Source organism: Cetorhinus maximus, chromosome 18 (assembly GCF_964194155.1).
Source record: "Cetorhinus maximus chromosome 18, sCetMax3.hap1.1, whole genome shotgun sequence".
NCBI classification, from domain to species: Eukaryota; Metazoa; Chordata; class Chondrichthyes; order Lamniformes; family Cetorhinidae; genus Cetorhinus; species Cetorhinus maximus.
In genome coordinates this window covers 73,970,740-73,998,201 of record NC_135896.1, presented here as the reverse complement: position 1 = coordinate 73,998,201, position 27,462 = coordinate 73,970,740, and the positions used below count along the sequence as shown (strand labels likewise).

The following is a 27,462-nucleotide window of genomic DNA, read 5'->3' as shown; positions in this document are numbered from 1 at the left end:
TCGTTCACCTGGGTCCTGCCTCTGAGTGGAACCGCTAACCCACCTTTTCTCTTTAAAGATGCCAACAAGCCTGTTGTGTTTCAAGCGCCATCTGCTTTTATTTTCAGATTCCAGAATTTGCAAATTAATTGAAAATATGAGGACAGATTGCAGAGACTATGCCTGTACTCCCTTGAATGTAGAAGATGAAGGGATGGTCTAATTGGTGTGTTGGAGGAATTAAAGGATTTGAAGGGTAGATGGAGAGAAACAGTTTCCTCTAGTGGAAGTGGCCAGAACAAGGAGGCCTATCCTTAAAATCCAAATCCCAAACTTTGTCACGACCCATTGGGGATAGTGCACTGTAATGTCAAGTCCCACTGCTCCCCGAGCTGCGACAAATGTGAAAAGTTTGATCAAACCACAAGATTGCCCAATTCTACCTAACTGTTTAATTTAGGTTAACAAAATACGAGCACCAGGTTTGTAAACTTAATAAGTAAATAACTGTTTATTGAACAAACTGTTGTTAACCAGTGACAAAAGAGAGAAATATGAGCCGATAGCTTCTAACACTATAACTTAAACTCTATCCCCTTCTTAAATCCCTGCACGCGTACACGTACCATGGATTTTAAGGGTGGGATAAAACAGTTCAATAGCACCAATCTGGGGTACAGGATTCGATGGGTTGGTTTTGATCGATAGCTTCCAAATTCCTTTCTGTTCTTGTTTTTGACAAGGTGGACTACCAGCATTTTCAGTCTGTAGTTCACTGGTTGAGCATTTGCCTTTCAAAGTCTCTAACAGTGGTTTTCCCCTTTGCCTCTTGACAGGGGTTTTCAGAGAGGACAGGTTATAGGACTATGAGGAGAAAAAAAACCAGCTATCTTATATTGTGGAATTACTGGAATCTTTAACCCACATAAGAAAGGGGTTTTAGGTCTTGTTCCTTTCAGGCTAGGAGCTATAATGCGTTGCTCTCACACAAAACCTGGTCACCTGGTCAGGAGCCAAAAAAATGCTGTTGTCAAGCAGCTGCCTTGGTCCAGGACACCTTTCTGGCATCATCTTGTCTTTCATGGCATACTCTGTTCTAGGACTGCAACATTGTATATGTCTCTCACTGTGTTCCAGTGGACATGTCTTTCAACTGCAGCCATTGTAATTTTACCACAGTCCAACAGAAAATAAAAAGATATGTTCTTTACAACAGTCCAATCGAAATAAAAAGATATGTTCCTTACAAAGGGATTAAAAGATTTGAAGGGTAGATGAAGAGAAATCGTTTCCTCAAGTGGAAGTGGCCAGTGGCCTATCCTTAAAATCAGAGTCAGGCCACTCAGAGGAGTTGTCGTGAAGCATTCTTCACACAAAAGAATGTTGGAAATCTGGAACACTCACACCCAGAAAGCTGTTGAGGTTGATAAGACTTTTACAAAAGCCAAATACTGCTGCAAATCTGAAATAAAAATAGGAAGTGCTGGAAACACAGAAGCTGAGATAAAAACAGAGTAAATGCTTCAGGTCGATGGGCTTTCATCAGAATTGATAGATTTTTGATAGTTAAAGATATTAAAGGTAATGGTACCAAGTTGGTTCCTTGAGTTAAGATACAGATCAGCAATGATTTAAGTGAATGGCAGAACAAGTTCAAAGGCTCAAATGGCTTCCTCCTATTCTATGTTCCCATATCAGGCTTGTAGTTAAAAAGAAAAGCCCTTACCTCATGAGTTGATGTATTCCGGGAGAGGCAGAGATGATAGTGGAGGTGGTGTAATGGCCAAGCCAAATGGTTTGATTACTGTTGACTGTTTCAGATGCTATCTTTGATAATTCATCCATTTTATTCTGCAAAATATTGGATATTTACTGATGCTATTGTTTACTAAGCTTCCACCCAGTACCCTATCCTGTATTTTCCCCATTTTCCAGCAGTCTTCTTCTCATCCCACCCCATGTACAGCAGATTGCTTTCCTGTAAGGTAAGCTGCTGTGTTCAATTAAGAGGTTAGTACACACAGGCTGCAGCTATCTCTGCACTGGAATGATCTATACTGTTAGTACTTATGCACTAAAGAAAGAAAGAACTTGCATTTGTATTTGACATCCCAAAGGGCCTTACATCCAATTCATTGATTTTGAAGTATTATTGCTGTAATTTAGGTAAAAGTAGCAGCCAGAATGTGCATAAAGTCCCATACACAGCAATGAGGTAAACAACCAGATAATCTGTTCTAGTGTTTGAGAGATAAATGTTGGCTAGGACCAAAGAAATCCCTCGTTCTTCTTCGAATAGTGTTGCAGGATCTATTACATCCACCGGAGAAGGCAAACCTCAGTTTAATGTCTTATCTGGAAGACAGCACCTCCACTAGTGCTGCACTCCCTCAGTATTGCACTGGGAGTCCAGCCTGGATTGTATGCTTGAGTCTCTGAATGGGAATTGGTCTATCTCATAATCAACATCACTAAAACAGATTATCTGATCATGATCACATTGCTGTTTGTGCAAAACAGTCTACTGTCCACTTCAGAAGGCAGTTAAGAGTCAGGCACGTTGGAGTAGGACTCGAGTCACATAAAGGTCAGACCAGGTAAAGACGGCAGGTTTCCTTCCCCTAAAGGACATTATTGGACCACCTTTATTTTTAATGACAATCCAACAGCTTCACTGTCAGTTTCACAGATGTCAGCTGTTTATTTCCAGATCTTCAAAAGTGAATTCAAGTTCTCAAACTGCCACGGTTGCCCTTAAGGTTGGCCTTGCCAGTGACACCCACATCCCGAGAATAAATTAAAAAATTAAAAGTAAGCTTTAATTCTCTATAATGTAATTGTGTTCTTACCTGGTTCAAGAACCCAAAGAAATTGAATGGTCTTTTGGGGCCAGGACTTGGGGTGGCATCAGCACAGATGAAGGAGTAATTTCCAAAGTGAGTTTGATGTACATAATGGAAGGAACCATCCTGACGATGGGCAGAATATTTCCTGTAAAATGAGCATCATAAGTTTCAAAGTCATAAACTTTTATGGATATGTATTAAATGTAGTGATTTCTTAAAAATGCCAATCTAATTTGGTTTCTTTTACTGTCACCTTGTCTTCTTTAGCTTAATCTCAAATCTTAAAAGTGAATTATTATAAGTCAGAAGTTAAACATTCTGCCCATAGAGTGATCCTTATATTTATAAAGTCCAGTTATTAAGTCCAGTTCCAACAAGGCCAATTAGCTTAATATAAATGGTAAGAAAGTTAATAGAATTCTTACAAAGATGTAATAGAAAAGCGTCTAGAAATTGAAAAAAGTAATAGTCAGCAATGTTTTCTCTTAAGTTGCACAGCAACCCCAAAGTCCCTGCACTGGCTGTGCACAAGTTGGCCCCTTTGTTACCACACAGGTGCGGCCATGCAAAAAAAATTTCAAGGCCGCACACTTAAACACTCCAAAAAATACTTAGAGGGTATGTTGGTAGTCAACACAGATATGACCAACCTTGCTGAATTCTTTGAAGTAACAAGAAGGGTAGATGAGGTCAGTGTATTCAGATTTCCAAAGGCCTATGATAAGGTACTGCATTTTTTATTTAATCCTTTCATGAGATGTGAGCATTAGTGGCAAGGCCAGCATTTGTTTCTCATCCCTAATTCCCCTTGAGAAGGTGGTGATGAGCTGCCTTCTTGAACCGCTGCAGTTCACCTGGTGTAAATACTGTTAGGAAGGAAGCTCTAGGATTCTGACCCAGCAACAGTGAAGGAACGGCAATATAGCTCCCAGTAAGGATGGTGTGTGGCTTGGAGGGAAACTTGCAGGTGATGGTGTTCCCATGCATCTGCTGTTCTTGTCTCTCTAGCTGATAGAGGTCACGAGTTTGAAAAGTGCTGTCAAAGGAGCTGTGGAATGTTGCTGCAGTGCATCATGTAAAAGGTATACTGCTGCTGTGCGCCGCTGGAGATAGTGAATGTTTAAGGTGGTAGTTGGGTGCTGATCTGTCCTGGATTGTGTCACACTTCCTCAGAGTCGTTAGAGCACACGAATCTAGGCAAGTGGAGAGTATTCCATCACACTCCTAACTTGTGCCTTGCTGATGGTGGGCAAGCTTTGGAGAGTCTAGAGGTGAGTTACTTGCCACAGAATTCCCAGCCTCTGAACTGTTCTTGTAGTCATAGCATTCATAGCAGAATCACACCTAAGGTCAGAGTGTCTGGAGTCAGGTTAGCTGAATAGATAGCAAGCTGGCTACAAAATAGAAAACAGAGCGTAGGTGTTAAGGGCAGCTACTCAGACTGGCAAAAGATAGGAAGTGATGAACCACAAGTATCAGTGCTGGGATCACATTTGTTCATGATTTACAGAACAATTTGGACCCAGAAGTGTGAGGTACAATTTCAAAATTTGTGTATGACACCAAATTTAGGTCGTTGTAGTTAATACTGAGGAAGACTGTGACAAAATACAAGAATAAACTTATTAAACTGTGTAATTGGCAAATGAACTTCAACATAGATAAGTGAGAGCTAATATGCTTTGGCAAGTAGAATAAGGTGCCCAAATACTTCCTGAAAATAAGTGTCTAAATTGGGTAGAGGAGCAGAGGGATCTGTGGGTACCGAAACACAAACTAAAAGTTGCAACACAGGTTAATAAGGCCATAAACAAAAGCAGTAGAGTTCAGTTCTAGAGGGATCGAATTGAAAAGCAACAAAGTTACATTAAACTTGCATAGTACCTTGGTTAGATCAAACTGAGTACTGTGAACAATTCTGGTCTCCATATTAGAAAAAGGATATACAGATACTGGAAAAAGCGCAAAAAATGATTTACTAGAATAATCCAAGAACTGAGAGTTTATATCTATCAGGAAAGATTAAATAAGCAAGGTCTCTTTTCTCTAGAAAAAAGACTGAGGCATGATCTGATAACTATCTTTAATGTCATGAAAAGGTTTGATAAGGTAAAGACAGAGAAGCTGTTTTCACTTCTGGAGGAGACCAGAAGTGAATATAAGATAGTTATAAAAGTCCAGATCTTCCAATTGAATGAGCAGCGAACTTAGAGATGTTCATCACAGATGCATGTTGGAACCCAGAGAAGTCCTGATGTGTGCACATGCACAGTACTTGGGTGCAAAATTTAAACTTCCAATGGGCAGTGATACGCTGCCCAGAGCCCTGATTAGATGCCTCCACCACTGTAGACTTGGACTGGCTGCCCTGAACTGCCCATAAATTTGCTCCAGGATACTCATGCCTGTTAACCACAGGTGTAGGACCCAGGGTGAAAGTGATTAACAGAAGTTGTATCAGGAAGACCTCAAAATGTATTTAAAAGTGAACTTGCTGAACAATTAACACTTCCCCAACTCCCCCCTCAACTCCCCTTTGCCTTTGTCCAGAAGCTCTTGGAGGCTGGACATCCGCTCTGTAGGACTTGGGAACCCCAACGACAGGCAGATAGGTGCCTAATTGGCTTATAATAGTATTGGGGCACTCAGAAATGGCCACGTCAGAGCTGCTTCTGGCTCTCCAGCTGGTGGATGGGCCCAATGTCATAACCATTAAATCCAGTCCAATAATTTAAGAGAAATTTAACAGACACTTGGACAAGTCTGAGCTACTTACAGGGCAGCCAGCACACATTTGTTAAGGGTTAATTAATCATGTTTCACCAAGTTGATTTGAGTTTTCGACGAGGCCACATGAGGGCAGTGCAGTTGGTGATTTGCATATGGACTTTCGAAGACATTTGATTAGGAAAAAAAATCTCATGTTAATCTTGTTAGCAAAATTGAAGCTCATGAGACAAAAGGTTCAGTAGCAACATGGATACAAAATTGCCTAAGGGATAGATAGAAAACAGCACAGTGGCAATTGGCTGTTTTTCACACTGGAGGGAGGTATACAGTGGTGTTCCCAAGACCTCACACTAGGACCCATGTTGCTTTTGATATATATTAATGACTTGAAATAGGGGGTGCAGGGAAGGAAACTACTATTACTAAAAAATTAGTGCTGGAGAAATTAATGGAACTGAAAGCCGATAAACCTCCAGGGCCTGATAATCTACATCCCAGTGCACGAAAGGAGGCGGCTATGGAAATAGTGGATGCGTTGGTTGTCATCTTCCAAAATTTTGTAGATTCTGGAACAATCTCAGCAGATTGGAGGTTGGAAAATATAATTCCACTATTTAAAAAAGGATGAGGGAGAAAACAGGGAATTACAGGCCAGTTAGCCTAACATCAGTAGTAGGGAAAAAGCTTGAGTCCTTTTTTTAAGGATATGATAACAGGGCACTTTGTCTAATCCCATTGATATTTTCTAAGTCAACATGGATTTATGAAAGGGAAATAATATTTGATAAACCTACTGGAGTTTTTTTGAGGACGTAACTAGTAGAATAGATATGGGAGAACCAGTGGATGTGGTGTATTTAGATTTTCAGAAAGCTTTTCATAACCATAGAAAGGGTATGGTGCAGAAAGAGGCCATTCAGCCCATCGCGTCTGTGAGACACAAAAAGAGAAAAAAGAAACTAGCCGCTCATTTTAATCCCACTTTCCAGCATCTGGTCCGTAGCCTCACAGGTTACAGCACTTCAAATGTAGATCCAGGTACCTTTTAAATGAGTTGAGCATTTCAGCCTCAACCACCAACTTAGGCAGTGAATTCCAGACACTCACCACCCTCTAGGTAAAAAAGTTTTTCCTCATGTCCCCTCTAATCTTTCTACCAATCACCTTAATCAATGCCCCTTTGTAACTGACCCCTCAGCTAGGGGAAACAAGTCTTTACTGTCTACCCTTTCTAGGCCCCTCATAATTTTGTACACCTGATTTGGTCACCGTTCAGCCACCTCTGATCTAAGGAAAACAACTCTAGCCTACCCAATCTCTCCTCATTGCTGCAATTTTCAAGCCCTGGCAACATTCTTGTAAGTCTCCTCTGCATACTCTCCAGGGTAATTATATCCTTCCTGAAATGTGGTGACCAGGACTGTACACAAAATTCCAGCTGTGGCCTAACCAGCTTTTTACACATTTCCATCATTACATCCCTGCTTTTGTATTCAATATCCCAACCAATAAAGGAAAGCATTCCATATGCTTTCTTGAGTACCTTGTTCACCTGTCCTGCTACCTTCAAGGACCTGTGGACATTGCACTCCAAGGTCTCTCACTTCCTCGACCCCTCTCAATAACTTCCCATTTATTGAGTATTCCCTTGCTTTGTTTGCCCTCCCCAAATGCATTACCTCACACATTTCCGGATTGAATTCCATTCGCCACTTCTCTGCCCACTCAACCAAACCATTGATATCATTCTGGCGTCGATAGCTATCCTCTTCACTACCAACTACACAGCCAATTTTTATGTCATCTGCAAACTTCCCACTCATGCCTTTAGACATTTAAGTCTAAATCATTAATATATACAACAAACAGCAAAGGCCCCAACACCGAGCCCTGTGGAACACCACTGGAAACCGTTTTCCATTCACAAAATCATCCATCGGCCATTACCCTTTGTTTCCTGTCACTGAGCCAATTTTGGATCCAACCTGCCACCTTCCCCTGTATCCCATGAGATCTCACTTTCCTGACCAGTCTGCCATGTGGGGTCTTGTCAAATACCTTACTGAAATCCATGTAGACAACATCCGCTGCACTACCCTCACCAATCCTCCTTGTTACTTTCTCAAAAAATTCTATTGAGTTAGTAAGACACGATCTTCTAACAAAACCATGTTGACTATCCCTGATCAATCCACATCTTTCTAAGTGGCAGTTTATCCTGTCTCTCAGAATTGTTTCCAATAATCTGTCCACCTTAAAGTCAGACTGACCAGCCTATATTTTTCTGGCCTATCCCTCGCACCCTTTTTAAATATGGTACAATGTTCACAGACCTCTAATCCTCTGGGACCTCGCCTGTATCTAGTGAGGTTTGGAAAATGATCCTCAGAGCATCTGCTATTTCCTCCCTGGCTTCCTTCAACAGCCAGGGATACAATCCATCTGGCCCTGGTGATTTATCCACCTTCAAGGATGCCAGTCCCCCCAGTACTCCCTCTCTCACTATGCTTATTGTATCTAATATTTCACACTTCTCCTCTTTAACTAGAATGTATGCATCATCCCTCTCCTTAGTGAAGACGGAGACAAAGTACTCATTGAGAACCCTGCCCACATCTTCTGCATCAACTCACAAGTTACCATGTACACCTCTGACAGGCCCTACCCTTTCCTTAGTTACTCTCTTGCTGTTAATGAACTGGTAAAACATCTTAGGATTTTCTTTGATTTTATCTGCCAACATTTTTCCATATCCTCTTTGTTTTTTTCATTTCCATTTTTATTTCACCCCTGTATTTTCTATGCTGCTCAAGGCTTTCTACAGTATTAAGCTTTTGTGACTGTCATAAGCTTTCTTCTTCTGCTTTATCTTGGCTGTATACTTCTGAATAACCAGGGGGCTCTAGATTTGGCAATACCGCCCTTTTTCTTTGAGGGGACAAGTCTACTTTGTGCCTGTAGAATCTTGCCTTTGAATGGTTCCCACTGATTTGACACAGTTTTTCCTTCTAATAGCCACGTCCAGTCCACTCTCGCCAGCTCACCTCTCAGCTTTGTAAAATTTGTCTTCCCCCAATTTAGAATTTTACTCCTGTTCTATCTTTGTCCTTTTCCAGAACAACGCTAAATCTAACTATGTTACGGTCATCATCTCCAAAATGGTCCCCCAATGCTACTTCATCCACTTACCCAGCTTCATTTCTTAAGACTAAATCTAGAATTGTGCCCCCTCTCGTTGGGCTTGTTACATGCTGGTTAAAAAAGTTCTCTTGAATGTAGTTCAAGAATTTTGCGCCCTCTGTGCCCTTCACACTGATAAAGTCCCACATAAGAGGCTAGTGTGCAAAATTAAAGCACGTGGGATTGGGGGTAATATATTGGCATGGATTGGGAATCGGTTAGCAGGTAGGAAACAGAGTAGGAATAAATGGGTCTTTTCGGAGTGGCAGGTGGCAATTAGTGGAGTACCACAGGAATCAGTGCTGGTCTCCAGCTATTCACTATGTATCAATGATTTGGATATAAGGGAACCAAATGTAATATTTCCAAGTTTGCTGATGACACGAAACTTGGTGGGAATTTGAGTGGTGAGGAGGACGTTGAGACACTTCAAGGTGATTTAGACAAGTTGAGTGAATGGGCAAATACACGGCAGGTGCAGTATAACGTGGATAAGTGTGAAGTTACCCACTTCTGTAGGAATAAAACAGAATGGCAGAGTATTATTTAAATAGCGATAGATTGGGAAATGTTGATGTACAAAGGGACCTGGGTGTCCTTGTACACCAATCACAAAGCAAGCATGCAGGTCCAGCAAGCAGTTAAGAAGGCAAATGGTATGTTGGCCTTCATTGGGAGAGGACTTGAGTACAAGAGCAACGATGTCTTACTGCAGCTGTACAGGGCCTTGGTGAAACCACACCTGGAGTAGTGTGTACAGTTTTGGTCTCCTTACCTAAAAAAAAAAGTATATACTTGGCATAGAAGGAGTGCAGCAAAGGTTCACCAGACTGATTCCTAGGGTGGCAGGATTGTCGTATGAGGGGAGATTGGGTCGACTGGGCCTGTACTCACTGGAGTTTAGAAGAATGAAGGGGGGCGTCTCATTGAAATGTATAAAATTCTGACAGAGCTGGACAGATTGGATGCAGGGATGATATTTCCTCTGGCTTGCGTTCAAGAGAACTTTTTTAGCCAAGGGGTCACAGATTCAGGATACAGGATAGGCCATTTAGGACTGTGATGAGGAGAAATTTCTTGACTCAGAGGGTGGTGAACCTGTGGAATTCTCTATTACAGAAGGCTGTGGAGGCCAAGTCACTGAATATATTTAAGGAGGAAATAGACAGATTTCTAGACTCTAAAGGCGTCAAGGGATATGGGGAGAGAACGGGAGTATGGTGTTGAGATTGAGGATCACCCATGATCATATTGAATGGTGCAGCAGGCTCGAAGGGCCAAATGACCTACTCCTGCTCCTATTTTGTACGTCAAAATTTGCAGATGACAGAACTTGGAAGTGTAATAAAGACTGAGGAAGATAGTAATAGACTTCAAGAGAACGTACATAGGCTGGTGGAATGAGTGGACACATGGCAGATGAAACAATGCAGAAAGGTGTGCGATGATACATTTTGATAGGAAGAATGGGGAGAGACGAGAGGTGAAATTTTAAAGTGGATGCAAGAACAGCCAAACCTGGGGATATTTGTGTAAAAGGGGAGAATTTTCATGTCAGTGTGCGGGGACGGGCCCCGCATGCCGACACGTAAAATGATGCGCGGTGACATTAGACGTGTGTCCCAACGTCACCACGCGTCATTCCGATCTTCCATTCAGCGAACTGGCAAAGGCCTGTTAAGGCCATTTAAAAACCAATTAAGGCAGTTATGAACGCTGCCCATCCAAGCTTATGGTTGGCGGGCAGGCGAAGAGCCCAAGCAGGTTTCACGTTTTCCATGAAACCTCATCCACAGGCAGGATGAGGTTTCATGAAGGTTTTATTAAACAATAAATTTTGCTGACTTCATAAACACGTCTCAGCTCATGTGACACGGTCACGTGAGGGTCATGTCTGAATAATTTTTATCTCTCTTTATTTCAAACTTTAAATATGAACTTAATCTCCCTGAGGCAGCTCTGTGCCTCAGGGAGATTTCTGCACTCTTTCGCGTGCATGCACGAAAGAGCACAGGGCCCGACTCTCCCTCCTCCCCCCACCCGCACAGGTAGCGCTGAGCGCTACCAGGCACGCGTCACACTGGGCAGGCCTTAATTGGTCCTTTCACATAAAATGGCGGCGATCAGCTCCGCGCCCGCTTCCATCCGGCACACCTGACAGGGAGAAAATTCTTCCCCAAGTCTTTGAAGATGGCAGGACAGGTTAACAAAGCAGTTAATAAAGCTGGGCTTTATAAATAGGGGCACGGAGTACAAAAGCAATAATGTTATGCTGAATCTACGTAAAATGCAAGGTCAGCTCCAAATGGAGTATTGTGACCAAATCTAGGCACCACACTTTAGGAAGGAATTGCTTTTAAGAAAGCATTTGACAAAATACCAGAGAAAAGGCTGGTTAACAAAGCTGAAGCTCATGTAATAAGAGGGTCAGTGTAAGCTTGGATAAAAAAATTGCCATAAGAACAGATAACTGAATTATGGTAAATGTTCTTTTCAGATTGGAGGATGGTAGACAATGGTGTTTTCCCAAGGGTCAGTGGAAGGACCACTTTTTTTAAATACACAAATGACTTGAATATTGGAGTACAAGGTAAAATTTCAAAATTTGCCAATGATTACAAACTTGGAGGCGTGGCAGACAATGAGAATTATACTAATTGACTGCAATAGAACATAGATAGGCTGACAGAATGGGCAGGGAGGTATGAGGTGATGCATTTTAGCATAAGAGAGGGAGAGGCAATATAGATTAAATAGCACAGTTCTAAAGAGTGTACAGGAACAGGTGGACTTGGGAATTCATATGCATATATCTTTGAAGGTGACAGGACATACTGAAAGAGTAATTAACAAAGCATATAAAATCTTAGGCTTCATATGTAGAGGTATTGAAAGCAAGAAGTTATACTGAATCTTTTTAAAGCTCTGGCGAGACCACAGCTAGAGTATTTTGTCCAGTTCTGGTCACCATACAATAGGAAGGATATGAGAATGCTTGAGAAGGTACAGAGGAGATTTGTCAGAATGGTTCCAGGAATGAGGGATTTTAGCTACAAGATTAGGATGGAGAAACTGGGTCTTTGGAGCAAAGGATGTTGAAAGGAGTTTTGAAAGAAGTGTACATGATTATGACAGGTTTATCAGATAAGGAAGACAAAGTAAAGCTGTTCCTATTTGTTGACTGTACAAGGACAACAGGACACAGATTTAAAGCTTTGGCCACAGATATGCAGGGATGGGGTGGGGAGTTATAGAAAGGAACTTTTTTTATGCAGCAGATGGTAATGAGCTGAAACTCACTACCTACAAGGGTACTGGGAGCAGAGACTATCAATGATTTTAAAAGGGAATTAGATGGGCACTTGAGAGAAGTAAACTTGCAGCACTTACAGGAATAGAGCAGGGAATGGGACTGACAGACAGCCAGCATGGACTCGATGGGTTGAATGACCTCCTTCTGGGCCATCACAATTATATGATACCCAAAGTCTAAAAGATGTATTCATAGGAAATGTCAGAGAAATTTTATTCAAACCGGTTAGGTGAAAATTTCCAGTGGTATTTAAATTCCACCAAGCACACACCTCCTCTGCAATCCTTTCCCACCCTCTCTCGTTTCTGCATTGGCATGACAAGTTTTGGTACTCTATCTTTGCCACATCCCTCTTATTTATACTATCCTGAAAAGCAGCAGGTGGGAGCTAGGGTGTTTTCCACAATAAGGGAAAACCAAGTATACAGTCTTCTTTGTTGTTGGTCTTGTGCAGTTTCCAGTAGACCGTCTGGAACCTGTCAGAACAGGTTGCTGATGAAGTCATCGATGGCACTTGACACTGTGAGAGCCAAGTGAAAAAACACCTAAGGCAAGTTTCACTCTAAGCGAGCCAAAAAAATTATGCCAGCTGCATTTTTCTTGCCTTAGATCAGTTTCTTAGAATGACCCAGGAATTTAATTGTACAGCTCAACATCACATCACGCAGTGCATTTGAGAACCTAATTTTAGATAGACTTCAAGCACAATACCTGTAGTAGTTATTGATGCTCTCAAGTGATGGAATGTTGAAGGCGTCTGTAATGAGAAAGAGAAGACTACATCACAGTGGATATGACAACAACTTGTATTTATATAGTAGTTTAATATAGTGAAAAGTCCCAAGATACTTCACAGGAGTATAATCAGACAAGCTTTGACATAACATAAAGATATATTACGATTGGTGCGCAAAAGCCTGGACAGAGGTAGATTTTAAGATGCATCTTAAAGGAGGAGAGAGATGTTTATGGAAGGAATTCCAGAGCTTAGGATCGAGACAGCTGAACGCACAGCCACCAACGGTGAAGGGAGTGGGGAAGCACAGGCAGCCAGAATTTGAGAGACTACAAAGATCTCGGTGGGTTATGGGGCTGGAGGAGATTTCAGAAAGAGAGGAATGAGGCCATGGAGGGATTTGAAAACAAAGATGAGAGTTTTAAAATTGAACTACTCCCAAAACAAAAATATTCAAATTCATGACCACACCCTGAAAGGCTGCCTGCACTGTTTCACTTCCAGTGAATGTTGTCTTGTTTGAATCACAACACCCATTCTTAGAAGAACATCACTGGTTTCAAACGTGGTAGGTTATTGGGCAATATGTCCTACATTATAACTTTCTGCTGTGGACTTTTGAAAGCCAAAATGGGTTGTGGGAGGAGTGGGAAAAAGAAGAGAGACCATTCAGGAATTTTAAAGAACTATTTGATGGGGATGGGGAGTGGAGAGCAGAGTTAGAGGGGCCAGATCACTTCCAGGCATAGCATTGATGTGCAGTCTTATGGAAACCAGCAGACTTCATTTCTTGTGACATCTGAAATAAGACCTTGGACAAGTAACTCTGGCTCAGGGGAGTCCCTACCCAGTGGCACTAACTCTGGTGGCCCTTTGTAATGGGGATGGATGGAAGTTCAATACAGACTTAAGAGTGTACAGGGGCAGGGGGATCTGGGGGCTCATGTGCATAGATATTTGGCAGGACATATTGACAGAGTATTAGCAAGGCATATGGATTTCAGGTTTCACAAATCTAAGCCCAGATCTTCCAGTCTCTGGATTGTTGGAGACTGGATGCACCCTTGGAAGTCCCAATGCAAGAACTCCACAGGAATTGCCTGGGAAGTTTCAACTTTCAATAGGCAATTTCTCTACTCCCCGCGACCCTCCAAAAAAAGTCTCAAACTTTCTGATTTACTTACCTAGATAGTTACCGAGGAAATGTCAGATGGAAAAAAAAATCAGGTCTAATTCCTGAGTAACTAACAACTGACCACCTCCCTGACTCCGCCCCCCCCCAACTGACCCCCCCCCCCCCACCCCCTCCGCCTCTCCCCACCAACCCTCTGACCCACTCCACCTCCAATTCTCCATGACTCTCCAACTCCCCCACTGACCCTTCAACCTTCTCGAATCTCCGCTGACCCACCCACCCTATCCAGCTGGCACCCTATCCACTTATGGCATTGGCAGTCATTCACTACCATAATGAAAAGCTATTTAATTGTCTCAAAGCTTTTCAGTGTGTTAGTGAATGAAGACTTACCAAAATACAGCAGCTAGTAGGGTAAAAAGGGTGTGTGGCTCGGCTTCCACTGATGATCCTGCACTATGAAGAAAGACTCAGAGAACAGGTAGGCTCCATATTTCTGAAGAGGCCCGGTTTGGAAGTCCGGGCCAGAAATGCAGAGCTCCATCTTAGTGTAAAGAAAGTAGGAATGGAACAGCAAACAGACAGTGATTGTCACTCCTTGAAAGATTCAGCCCATTGAGTACTAAAGCTTATGGTGAACCTTTTTAAAGCAATGGTTATGCCATAACAAGAGTATTGCTTCCAATTCTGGTCATTACACTTTAGGAAGGATTGGATGGTCCTTGGGACAGTGCAGAGGAGATTTACCAGGATGGTTCCAAGGATGAGGGTTTGTGGCTACAAGTTTAGGTTGGAGAGGCTGGGATGTTCTCCTTGGAGCAAAGGAGATTGAGGGGAGATTTGATAAAGATGTACAAGATCATGACAGGCTTAGATAAGGTGCACAAAGAAAAGCTGTTCTCATTAGCTGATAGGACAAGGATCAGGGGACATAGATTTAGGTTTTGGACAGGGGATGAGGAGGGGGGTGGGGGGGTGGATGTGAGGAAGAACTTTTTAAGTAGCAAGTGGTAATGACCTGGAATTTGCTGCCTGAGAGGGTAATGGACATGGAGGCAATGAATGCTTTTAAAAGGTTATGAATAAGCACTTGAGGGCTTTGGAGATAGAGTGAACAGGCTTTCTACAGATTCAATGGGCTGAATGGTCTCCTTCTGAGCCATAATGACTATGACATTTACATGGCCACCAGGAAACTCGAGAAAATAGTGAAGACAACATAACTGGGCTCCCCTGTTTCTTTGGTGGGTGTTTCTGCCAACCCCTCATTGTAGTTCAGTGGCAGTACGCTCATCACAGACTCAGAAGGCTGTGGGTCCAATTCCAACTCCAGAGACCCGAGCAAATGATCCAGGCTGACACTTCAGAGAGCATTGCACTATGGGAGGTGACATCTTTTGTACTAGATGTTAAACCAAAGCCCCAGTGTCCTGGCCAATATTTATCCTTCAACCAACGCTGCTAAAAAAAAACCTGATTATGTAGTTTTGATCAAATAGCTGTAGTGGGTTCTTGCTGCATCCAAATTAGCTGCTGTTTTCTAAACTACAACAGTGACTACATTTCAAAAAGTGCTTCATTGGCCCTAAAGCACTTTGGATTGCCTGGAGGTTGTGAGCGCTATATAAATGCAAATCTTTTTTCAGACAATACTAATTCAAGGTGATTAGCTGAAGAACCAAAGGCAACATGAGGAAAAATGTTTTCATGCAGCAAGTGGTAAGGATTTGGAATGCACTGCCTGAGAGCATGGTGGGCGCAGATTCAATTGTGGCTTTCAAAAGTGTTCTGGGTAATTATCAGAAGAGAAAAAACATTGCAGGGCTATGGGCGGGGGGGGGGGGGGGGGAATTGCTCTTGCAGAGAGTCAGCATGGACACAATGGCCAAATGGCCTTCTGTGTTGATACAATCATTAATAACTGAGTTGCTGCACTACAACCATAAAGGGAAATGCCAAAAATCAATGTGACTGTTGTACCATGATTTCCTTTGATATCGATCCACTTTGTCTTTTCCAAAACTCTAGATTGTTTCAGGATCGCCTGATAGGTTTGCCATTCGACCTCGTGTTGAACAGATCCGATCCTGTTCTGTGTCTTAGCATCTGTCAGATCTCCTGTGAGACATAATGCAATCTAGACATGAAATCAAGGCCATCAGAGCACATCAGAAAAGGACCCTGCTCTCTCCATTATGCCTAGGACCCAGAGTTGCCTATCTCGTCATCAGTTGGGGTCGATGGGAGTTGGGTTTTGCCAGTTTTTCTGGCTACTGGTGTATTTTTCCCTGTCCTTTCATTTGATCATGCTGAGTCATTCAACATTCTTTGACTCAAAAAGATGACAACATGTTGAAGGGCTCCAACAGTAGCACCCTGGGGACCAAGAAATGCACACGGGCAGACTCGATGAAGCATAGTCTTTTTTCATCTAGCAATTCCTATGTTCCCAAGGACAGCTTTTTTAAAAATAGAATTCTATTTGAATTTACAGTAAAAGAACTTAAAAGTCTATGCTGTTCTTTATGCTCCGCACAAACCTCCTCCTATTCTACTTCATCCAAAATCCCCAAATCCTCCTATTTCTTTCACCCTCATGTACTTAACTAGTTTCCCCTTAAATACATTTACCCCACCCCTGCTCAATGTGGTAATGAATTCCACATTCTAATCACTCTGAGAAGACAAGTTTCTCCTGAATTCCTGATTTATTCTTATATTTATGGCCCCTAGTTTTGAATTCTCCCACAAGTAGAAACTATCTTCTTTACTTCTACCCCTTTATAATTTTTAAGACCTCTATCAGGTCACCCCTCAGCCTTCTTTTTCTAGAGAAAAGACTCAAACATCTCTGATAGCTATAAGCTCTGAATTCTGGTAACATCCCTGGTGAATCTTTTTTGGACCCTCTCCAGTGCCTCTAATTGTGTAATAGGGAGACCAGAACCATGCCAAGCACTCCAAATGTAGTCTAACCATACAGACTTGATTTTTTGATTTTTTTTTCTTACCCACTTTGTGTCTATATGTGGAAGGGCTAACATGAGAAGGAAATGACTAGCACAAACTAGTGTTCTACTAATAAGGCATTAATAAGTGCTTTTGGTGTATCAACGTGCTTTTAAGGTGGGAGCCTCGAATGTTGAGTTCTTTCCACTATCAGATAATGATGGTAGTCAGGAAAATTTACACAGTCTTGAACACCGTACTTTTACAGCTTAAGGGGTTGCATACTGGCACAAGTTTTTGAGAGGGACTTAGAACGGTTCTAAAATAAATTTGTAATATGTGCTAGGTTTACACACATTAGCCAACCTCCTGTGATGTTGTTCTTGGGGACTTAAGAGTTACCCTTTTGCAAAGGGGATATTATTGGATGGTGGAAACTGGGGTGGGGGGGTGGGGTTAGAAAGCAGGGCACCGAGGTAAATAGATCAGATTATCCCTCATATCACAGTCACATAAATCTGTCCATGTCCCACAGCGGGAGAAGGCCCCTTTCCATTACGAAATAAGCCATTCTAAGGGCTAATCTGGGTTGTAGCTGTTCAGCACATATTGAGGTCTCCCTACCCAAGATTACTAATACTTTTATATATAAAAATATGTTTATCTCTATTACAATTAGGTTCAGGAGTCAACTGATTAAAACTTTAACTCAGCTGCAGAGGTAGTTTCAAGGTCAGTCTATTGTTTCCCGTTACAATATTAAACTGGCAAAATGTCACGTACTATTATAGACATATAAATGACCAGTACAGCATAAATTAAAACACATTTGCCAGGTTAAGGGAACCTGCATAATTGTTAGTTTCATTAAATGCTAAAATTTTGCCTTGCAATTCCTTCTGCTTCTTTCGACCTCAACAGATACAGTTTATACCACTTCCCCCAGGCAACTGCCTACACTGGACAAATCGCACTAACCACTTGCCTTGCCATAGAATTTGCAGCACAGAAAGAGGCCATTCAGCCTAAAAGATCAATGCCGATATTTATGCTCCACCCCAGTCTCCTCCCACCCTAATCTTATCAATAGAGCCTTTTATTCCTTTCACACGCATGCTTATCTAGCTTCCCCTTAAATGCAATGTCATTCATCTCAACTACTCCAAATGGTAGCAAGTTCCACATTCTCATCACTCTGTGGGTAAAGATCATATCAATCACTAAGACTGTGCTTAAAGCACATTAAGTGTTCTTGAGAGACAATTTCAATTGAAATGGGAACTTATTGAGAATAGGACAAAGAGTATTTGCTCTTGATTCAGGTTTCAGCTTGCTCTCCTACATGCACCTTCCATCTGCCTCTGTCGCAATCTGACTACCACTAAAACATTTTCACGGTTAAACAAAGTATCCTAACTTTTGGGTGTTCTTCCAGATTCATCCCGAATTCCTTTATGCCTCCACCAGTTCACATCCATTATATATTTGCTACACTGCTCCCATGTAGAATGGGCAAATTGTGTTGACACCAATGAGCCCACAACAAGCAGTGGGGTCTGTCCAAGTACAATGTTATAGGAACAAAAATAATACAAATTATTACTTGGTAGCACAGAACTTGCGTATTGCTGAAAAGAAATATGCTGTTGAAGTTTTTCATCTTGCACTCATCAGGACAGAATTGCAAGAATACAAAATCTCAAGGGAGCAACAATTTATACTGCATGAGAAGACAGTGCTGACTGATTGGCAAGTAGACGCTGATTGGTAGAGGTATTGTCACGGTAGAGGTGTGGCCCTAGAATCCAGGCCCCTACTCCAGTGCTGCACTATCGGAGGTGTCTTTGTTGGATGAAACATTAAACTGAAGTCCTGTCTACTCTCTCAGGTGGGCATAAAAGATGCCTTGGCACTTGCAAAGAGCAGGAGAGATTTCCCCATTGTCCTAGTCAATACTCAACCAACAGGCAAACAGCTCAACTGCTCATTTAAATGGGGTCTTGCTGTGTGCAAATTGGTTCCTGCAATCTCTCTCCATTTAGATAATATGCTGCTTTTCTATTCTTTCCATCAAATTTAAGTTCACATTTTTCCATATTATACTCCATTTGCCAAATTTTTGCCCACTCACTTAACTATCTAAATCCCTTTGTAAACTCAATGTCCCCCTCACATATTACTTTCCTACCTATCTTTGTGTCAGCAAATTTAGCAACCATACATTCGGTCCCTTCATCCAAGTCATTGATATAGATTGTAAATAGTTGAGACCCAGCATTGATCCCAGTGGCACTCCACTAGTTCCAACTTGCCAACCCAAAAAATTACCTATTTATCCCTACTCTCTGCTTCCTGTTAGCTAACCAATCCTCTATCCATGCTAATATGTTACCCCAGACACCATGAGGTCACTTATTTATTTTAAGTATCCCAATGTGATACATTACCACCTTGACTCAGTGGTAGGGCTCTCACCTCCATCAGAAGATTGAGGCAGCCACCTCAGGCCAATACTGAGGGAGTGCTGCACTGTCAGTAAGGTCATCTTTCGGATGTTAAACAGAGGATCTGTTCAAATATCCCACTGTACTATTTTTAAAAAGTGCAGGGGGCTCTCCCTGTTGTCCTGGCCAATATTTTCTCTCAAACAGTATCCTTAAAACAGATGTTGCAGTCATTATCTCATTGCTGTTTATGCGATCTTGATTTGTGCAAATCGGCACCTACATTTCCTACACCATAACAGTGACTACACACCAAAGGAAAACAATGGGCGTAAAGCATTCTAGGAGGTTGAGGTTTTGGAAGACACTATACAAATGCAACTCCTTTCTTTCTTCAAAAGCAAAATATTGCAGATGCTGGAAATCTGAAATAACAGAAAATGCTGGAAATATTCACAAGGTCAAGCACTATCTGGGCAGAGAAAAGGAGTTAACGTTTCAGGTCTGTACTGATGTACATTCCCTTCCACAGATGCTGCCTGACCTACTAAGTATTTCCAACATTTTCTGTTTTCCTTCATTTCTTCTTCCACGTCACAGCAGGGCGTACTGCTTCTGTGATGCACAAGACCACAGACCGGTATGATGCAAGTCCATGACCAAGAATCTCTACAGCGTGAGTATTAAACCTCAGAAGCTTACCTCCTCCCCATAACAGAATGGTTGAAAACCAACCAGGCATTTCCTCAGAGAAACAGACAACAAGTAACCCTGTACCCAACTACATTGGAACGGGTGTAGGCCATTTATCACCTCGAGCCTGTGAATCATTCAGCAGGATCTGAAACCCAACCTCATATGCCTGACTTTGCCCTATATCCTTTAATATCCTTGGTTAGCAAATTCTATCAATCTCAGGTTTAAAATTAACAGTTGATCTAACGTCAACTGCAGTTTGCAGAAGCGACTCCAAACTTCTAGCTCCCTTTTTGCATAGAAATGTTTCCCAATACCACTTCTGAAAGATCTGGCTCTTATTTTTAGATTAAGCCCATTAGTCCTCTAGATTGTTAACCAGCAGAAATAATTTCTCTCTATCTACCCTATGTGTTTCTTTTAATATCTTGAAAACTTTGATCAAATCAGCTCTTAACCTTCTAAATCCCAGGGACTACAGCCCTGCCTTGCGTTAGAATTTATAATTTAGCCATTGGAATCCAGACATCATTCTGGTAAAACTACACTACAGTTTCTCCAAAACCAATATGTCCTTCCTAGGATGTGATGCCCAGAACTGCTCACAGTACTCCAGGTGTGACCTTTGTATAGCTGAAGCATAACTTCTATCCCCTTGTATTCTAGACCTTTAGATATAAAGCATTCTATTAGGCTTTTGATTATTTTCTGTACCTGTTCATGACAATTTAATAATCAATGTACCTGGACCCCCTAGTTTCTTTGGACCTCAAGTGTTTCCAGTTTTTCACCATGTAGCAATTTTTTTTAGGTCCAAAGTGGATGACCTCACATTTGCTTACATTGAAAACAATTTACCACACTTTTGCTCACTTAATCTATTAAAATCTCTATTTTTATGCATTCATATGCACTGCTTACAATGCTGCCTATCTTTTTGTCATCAGCAAACATGAATATGTAGCTTTCTAACCCATCATCCAAGTTGTAAATAAATATAGTGAATAGCTAAGGCCCCAAAACAGACCTTTTCAGGATTCTGTTAGTCACATCCAGCCAATTAGAGTACCTGACCATTATCACTACTCTCTGTCTCCCCCTGCTCAGCCAATTTTCTAACCAATAATCAATAATTTATTTTCAATTCCATGATATTCAACTTTAGCTAACAGTTTATGAATTACTTCATCAAATCTCTTTGGGAAGTCCATATAAACAACATCCACAGAGATTCCCCTGTCCACTACTTTAATTTAAAAGATTCAATCAGATTCATCAGGCATTACCTACACTTTACAAATCCATGTTGCTGTCTGATCAGCTGAAAATTTTCAAGATATTCAGTCACCATAACTTTAATTATTGACTGTAGCAATTTCCTGACAACAGATGTTAGGTTAGCTGGTCTATTGTTCCCTGGTCTCCCTCTCTCACCTCTCTAAAATAGTGGAGTGACATGCTCAATTTTCCAAGCTAAAGGAACAGCTCCCAAATTGAGAAATTTAGAAGATTATAGTTAGGGTATCGGAAATGTTTTCACCTACTTCTATTAAATCCTTGGGGTGGAAACCCTGGTCCTGGGATTTGTCGTTCTTTGATGCCATTATTTTCTTTATTTCTGTTATTTTGCTTACATTAATTTTGGTGGGCCTTTATCCTTGACTGAATATTAGTTTCCTCGGGATGTCTGGCAAGTGGACTTTTTTCATTACTGTAATGCTGACACACAGAAATTATTCAACGTGTCAATTTAAATAAGAAAATAGTGGACAATATCAACACTCCTGACCACCCTCTATTTCCTAATATAATTGTAAAAAAAATTGTGTTGATTTTGATATCCTTTGCAAGTTTCTTTTTATACTCCTTTTTGTAGCTCTGAAAATTTTGCTGTACATTGTATCTCTCCCAGTTGCTAGGATCTATGTTAGTTCTTGCATTTATACATACTTCATTTAATTTTATGTTATCCTTTTGCATTTCAGTCACCCATAGCTTTCTTTTGGCAAGTAGATGTCTTGCCTCTTAGGTGTATAAAATGTAACACCTTAAATTCTTCTTTGAACACCTCCCACCCCTATTGTTTTGCTCATAAATGGGTTTGCACAGTTGACTGTGGACAGTCTCTGTTTCATGCCATTGAAGTCAACCTTATTTGAATCTAGAATCTTAGTCGTTGTTCCACGTTTCTCCTTTTCAAACATTTCATTGAACTCAGTCATAATACAATTGCTATCAGATAAATGTCGATGTACTGTTAGCTTGTTAACTAAATCTGGTTCACCACTTATTATTAAACCAAATATGGCTTTGCCACTTGTTGGTTCCAGGACATATTGTTGCAGGAAACTATCCTGAACATATTCAAGAAATTCACTAGTTTTCTGACACAAGCTATTTTTATCTAGGGAATTAAAATCCCCCATTAAAACCATGCTGTCCTTGCTGTATGCTTGTTTGGGCACCACATCCCAGGAGTGGGTGCAACATGGGTTCACCAGAATGATACTCGGACTTAAAGGTTTAAATTAAGAGGCCACGCTACAAAAACATGGTTCAAATTCCTTTGAGTTTAGATGACTGAGTATAGTCTAATCATTACTTTAAGATGACAGAAGGGCTATTTCCTTTGATGGAGAACCAGGAACAATCTTAAAATTAGAGCTAGGCCATTCAAGAGTTAAATCAGGAAGTACTTTTTTTGTACAAAGGATGGTAGTAGTCTGGGATTCTCTCCTCCAAAAGGCTGTGAATGCTGGGGACCAACTGATCTTTTTAAGACTGAGATCATTAGATTCTTGTTAAATAAGGATATCAAAGGATAATTAGAAAAGGCAAGTAATTGGAGTTGAGATACAAATCAACCACAATCTAACTGAATGGTGGAGCAGGCTCGCGAGGGGGCGAGTGGCCTAGTCCTGTTGCTATGCAATTTAAAAAGCATACTTGTTAGTTTTATGATACTTCACCTCTCCCCTTCCTTTCAAATATCTGCTAAGTTAATATAACTTTTTTTTTACTGTGACAATAAGCTCTAACACCAGGAGACACGAATTTAAACACTAGGAAGTTAGGAATACAAAGGAGGTGGTAATCTGACTAATTCCCGGCTTATTTATCCCACAAAACAGACATCAAGACATCAAACCCCATTGACCCAATGCTGCATTTGCAGGTTTACACATCTGGCAAAAAAAGACTGTCACAAATAGATCTGGGGGAGAGGGGACAGGGTCTTTACTCTCCAACATCAGTGGAGGTGGCAGCTGTACCTCAGCCCAACCTCACAATGGTGCAGTGAATTAAACTCTCTTGTTTTTGGAAGTGGGTAAAAAATATAACTGATTTCAAGGTTTCATTCTTAATAATAAATGGGGCACCACTAACGTTGGTAGTGAATAATGTGTGTTTTGTTTGTTGACCTTGATCTTATTTATTCTTGAAAGGTGCTGATTTGGCAGACCATTAAAACACTTCTGATAGACTCCCAGCTGAGAAACCCTGTTCTAGTCAACTCTCTAATTAGGAAAGTGATCAATGATCTTGTAATATTGCTGCGCTTTTGTTGGATGCCCCTGTGCCATTTTAGAATATATGAGCAACTACAAATCTATTGACAACCAAATTATTTTTTGTTGGGGTTCATGACCTACCTGTGACGAAAACGATTGCTGGCTTAATTACATCAATGGTCTCTGTGCAAAATTTCTTAAAGTCAGGGGTTCTTTGGGGATCTATAAACCTACTGATATGGAGGTCAGACACCTGAGCAGAAAAACATTTTTCAGTTAAATCCACCATGAACAAAGCCAGTACATATATACTTGTAAAAGAGATGTTAAAAAAAATCAGTATACACAAGGCCTGACCTTTCCTCCACCTCCTTCAACAAATAAAAACACCAGATACTGCCACGAAAACACTAATCCTCCAGGCGCGTAATTCTACTCTTACATTATAACAAATGCTTGGATATGATATGAATTTGCATTTCATTCTGTTTGAATCTACCCTTTCACATCACTTGGCAGCATTCAAATTCCTTAAAGAATTACAGCAGGACTACTGCCCAAACAAGTCCAAGTTCCAGGTGAGCTGATTTTTTTCATAGGGTGTACTGCTGAAGATGCAGACATCATTGAATCTTACATGGCCCATGAGCATGTCTGTTTTCCTGCGTTTCACTAAGACTAATTTCGGTCTGTATATTAGAGACACTTGAGATTCTAGTCATGAGATTATCTTGAACATCAGACTGTTCCAATAATGTAGCTCCACGTATAAAATGTGTGTGTAAAAAGTCAAACAAAAAGAAAGAAACAGCAAAAATGAATTCAATTCAGCTTTGGCTCAGATTCACTTCTGCAGCTGTTCTGTAAATGTTTGGGTAGAGTATGGGGGGTCCAGAAATTGGCCACGGTTTTTATCCATCTTAAATCTCAGAGCTTTCGTATATTAGGTGAATCTACTCCTAAATTTTGTATGAATTAATATTCCCAAATCTCTCAATGACATACAGCAATGATTATGTTAACATGCGAAGTACTCTGACTATATACATAGAGGGGGTTTTAAAGGTGTCCAGGTTTAGTCACCCTGTCTCCCTCTTGCCCCCAATGACGAAGCTCCAGACATGATAGGGCAGGGAGAGAAAGTCCAGCCGGCACAGGTGAGCCCCAAGCAGGCACAATATCCCGCGGGCCCCCTCCCTCCCTCCCTCCCTCCCTCCCTGAGCGGGCGGGTGAGTGGGGGCCCGCCATGCTTTACCTGTAGGAACCAGAAGATGTTGTCCATGGCCCGGCCCGGGTAAGGGGGCTGACCGGTCCGCGGGTGCACGCCGCCACTCTCGATGAAGGCAGGCTGCACAGTGTAATTCTCCAAGACGTAGGCGGTGAGACAGGCCAGCAGCAGGCCGGCCGCGATCACTACGCTGAACAGACGGAACATCCTCGGCCAACGATCAGCGGCGGTAGAATGGGGCAGGTTCGGGGTGACACCCAGTTCCCTGACAACCATTGTACTTCCGGCATCCCAAACCGGACATCCAATAGCGATAATAAAGCGAAGCGGGACAAGAGGCACCTTGACGGCACGGGCGGGGGCGGGAGGTGCTGTTGTTATGGGAACACGGAGGTTAGAGCAATATGAGATCAGTCACTTGCAGAGCTTAACGTTGTTCTTCTGGGAGGAGAGATTGAGGGAGATTTAATAGAGGTTTTTAAGATAAGGAGGAACTGCTTCCAGTGACAGGAAGGTCAGTAACAAGAAGATACAATTTGTAGTATAAGGGTCTGGCACATACAGTGTTAATGTGGGACCGAGTACAGTACTGCCTAAGCAGTGATGGAAGAAGGCACATGACCCAGACCGAGGGGTCAGTGTTTTTTTTTCAACACTGAATTTAGTTTTATTTTTCAAGAGACAGTTACATTTGTAGAGAGCAAAGGCTGGAGCAGGCGACAGTTACAGCTCACTGATGGGCTTGTGCGGCCGGAAGGGTTACTTCTCCTTGTCCAGTTGGTTTGAGGGAAAGCATCATTCAGATCTTCAATGGTCATCTGGTCAAATGGGACCATGCTTTTGAATTTGGCTAGCTCTTTCTCATATTTGGAAATCCGCTCCTTCGAAGCCTGTGCGTAGGACTGAGCACTCTTGTCAGCCTCTTGCTCCTGGGCATTGATCTTCTCCTGTGTGTCAACAGCTTCTTTTCAAACTTGCCCACCATACCAGCCTTCATAATCACTTTACGGTAATAGCTTCAGTCAAAGGCCGGAGGTTTCTCAGGAAGCAAAGTCAACCTGCTAGATAGAGCATCGCTTCGGGTTTTCAGTGCATTAAACATAACTCTCTGGTTGGGTGGGACCCGCTCACCAAACGCCAACTAGTCAACAGCTTTCATGGCAACCCACCGAGTGGACATCTTCGCAATCTGTCCCCCACAGGCAGCTCCACGGCAACTACTGAGTCCACCAAGGGTGGCAGGCCTAAGCATAGAGATAGCTCCTAACCTGCACCCTTTACTGTACATGTGTAAATAGTTCTAATAGTTAATAAAGACTTGCAGTTAACCTACTGAAGACTATGAAGACTTTCTTTAAGATATACTGTTCTGTAACCAACACCCTCCCAGTTAAGTGAAGGGGGAGATGAGTTTTTTTTTTGCACAGTAAGTTGTTCTGAACTGGAATGCACTGCCTGAAAGAATGGTGGAAGCAAATTCAAAGAAACATAAAGGGAAAACCAGCAAAACTTGGGAAGTGACTGGTACTGGTTCGAACTAGAGTTCCATTTTAAGGTATACAAGACCAGTACCAGTCATTTTTGAAGTATTACTATTTTTCCCTTCCACGGTAAGAGCGAGGGGATTTGGGTGGGTGTGTGGAGGCATGTGGTGCTAACTGGATAGCTCTTTTGAAAAGCCAACACAGGTATGACAAGCTGAATGGCTGCCTCCTGTGCTGGCAGATTCTAAAAGCCATTGGGAAAACTGAACTTACACCAAGGACAGAGAAAGTTAAATAAAGAGACACTTTACATTTATATAGCGTCTCTCAGGACCTCAGAAGGTTCCCAAAGAACTTTACACTTTACAACTTTGTCTGTTGTAGTAATGTTGGTTTTGGGATTAATATTGGCCAGAACATGAGAAGAACTCCCTGCTCTTCTTCGAAAATGCCATGGATTCCAGACACCCATTTGAAAGGACAGGTGGGACATTGATTTAATGTTCAAAAGTGCAGTACCCCCTCTACATGCTCAAGTCTGCAGTGGGGCTTGAACTCATAATCTTCTGATTAAGAAACAAGAATGAAGATTTCAAAAGGAAATTAGATGGACACCTGAAGGAAAGAAACGTGTAGGGCTATGGGGATAGAATGGGGACTGGGACTGATCGGATTGCTCTACAGAGAGCCAGAGTGGACTTGATGGACCAAATGGTCTCTTTCCATGCTGTATTGATTCTATGACTCTAAAAGTGCTACAACTAAGCCATAGCTAACATGTTGTGCTGAGAGGACTGGATTAAGGATGGATGATGAATGTTTCACAGGGACTTGGAAGGAAAAGAGTTACCTGGAAGAACTTCAAAGAGAGCTAAAGATAATATTCTGGGATTGAGGAAATTGCATTGGGAGCTTTGGGGAAAGTGCTTAACACTGGGAGAACTTGGATTAATCAAGAGCGATTCATAAAGAACTGCTCAGTAGCAATGACTTCATGACGGATAGAAAATGTGAGTACTAATATCTGGTCTATCTTAATCGATGTGACAGTGAAGGAGTTTCAGACAGGGGTGGGGGGACAAAGGGTTAGGATTCATACTGGGAAGCACTAAGGAGAATGGCAAGAAACCCCCCAAAATGTGATATTCAGCAATTTTACTTCCAAAATGAATGCAACATTTCAGATTATTAAAATAAATTCTGGCACAAGAGAGATAAAGGAATTGAAGG

The 27,462-nt window shown here is 41.7% G+C and overlaps 1 protein-coding gene and 1 pseudogene across 5 annotated transcripts in view; both read right to left on the bottom strand.

Moving 5' to 3' along the window:
* tmem62 (transmembrane protein 62) overlaps positions 1 to 25,051 on the bottom strand; it is a 71,869-nt gene extending 46,818 nt beyond the window's left edge. For 3 of the 5 annotated variants that reach the window (XM_078562939.1, XM_078562940.1, XM_078562941.1), the window contains exons 1-6: positions 24,776 to 25,051; positions 23,662 to 23,773; positions 15,900 to 16,037; positions 12,760 to 12,805; positions 2,829 to 2,970; positions 1,706 to 1,830 (exon numbers count right to left, since the gene is read on the bottom strand). In XM_078562939.1, coding sequence (XP_078419065.1) covers positions 1,706 to 1,830; positions 2,829 to 2,970; positions 12,760 to 12,805; positions 15,900 to 16,037; positions 23,662 to 23,773; positions 24,776 to 25,024 — 812 coding nt within the window. In that variant the 5' untranslated portion in view covers positions 25,025 to 25,051. The remainder of the gene's footprint in view (positions 1 to 1,705; positions 1,831 to 2,828; positions 2,971 to 12,759; positions 12,806 to 15,899; positions 16,038 to 23,661; positions 23,774 to 24,775) is intronic. The other 2 variants (XM_078562942.1, XM_078562943.1) reach the window with 2 other exon arrangements.
* Positions 25,052 to 25,456: 405 nt separating this feature from the next.
* LOC144693260 (ATP synthase peripheral stalk subunit d, mitochondrial pseudogene) lies at positions 25,457 to 25,928 on the bottom strand (annotated as a pseudogene).
* Positions 25,929 to 27,462: the final 1,534 nt, after the last annotated feature.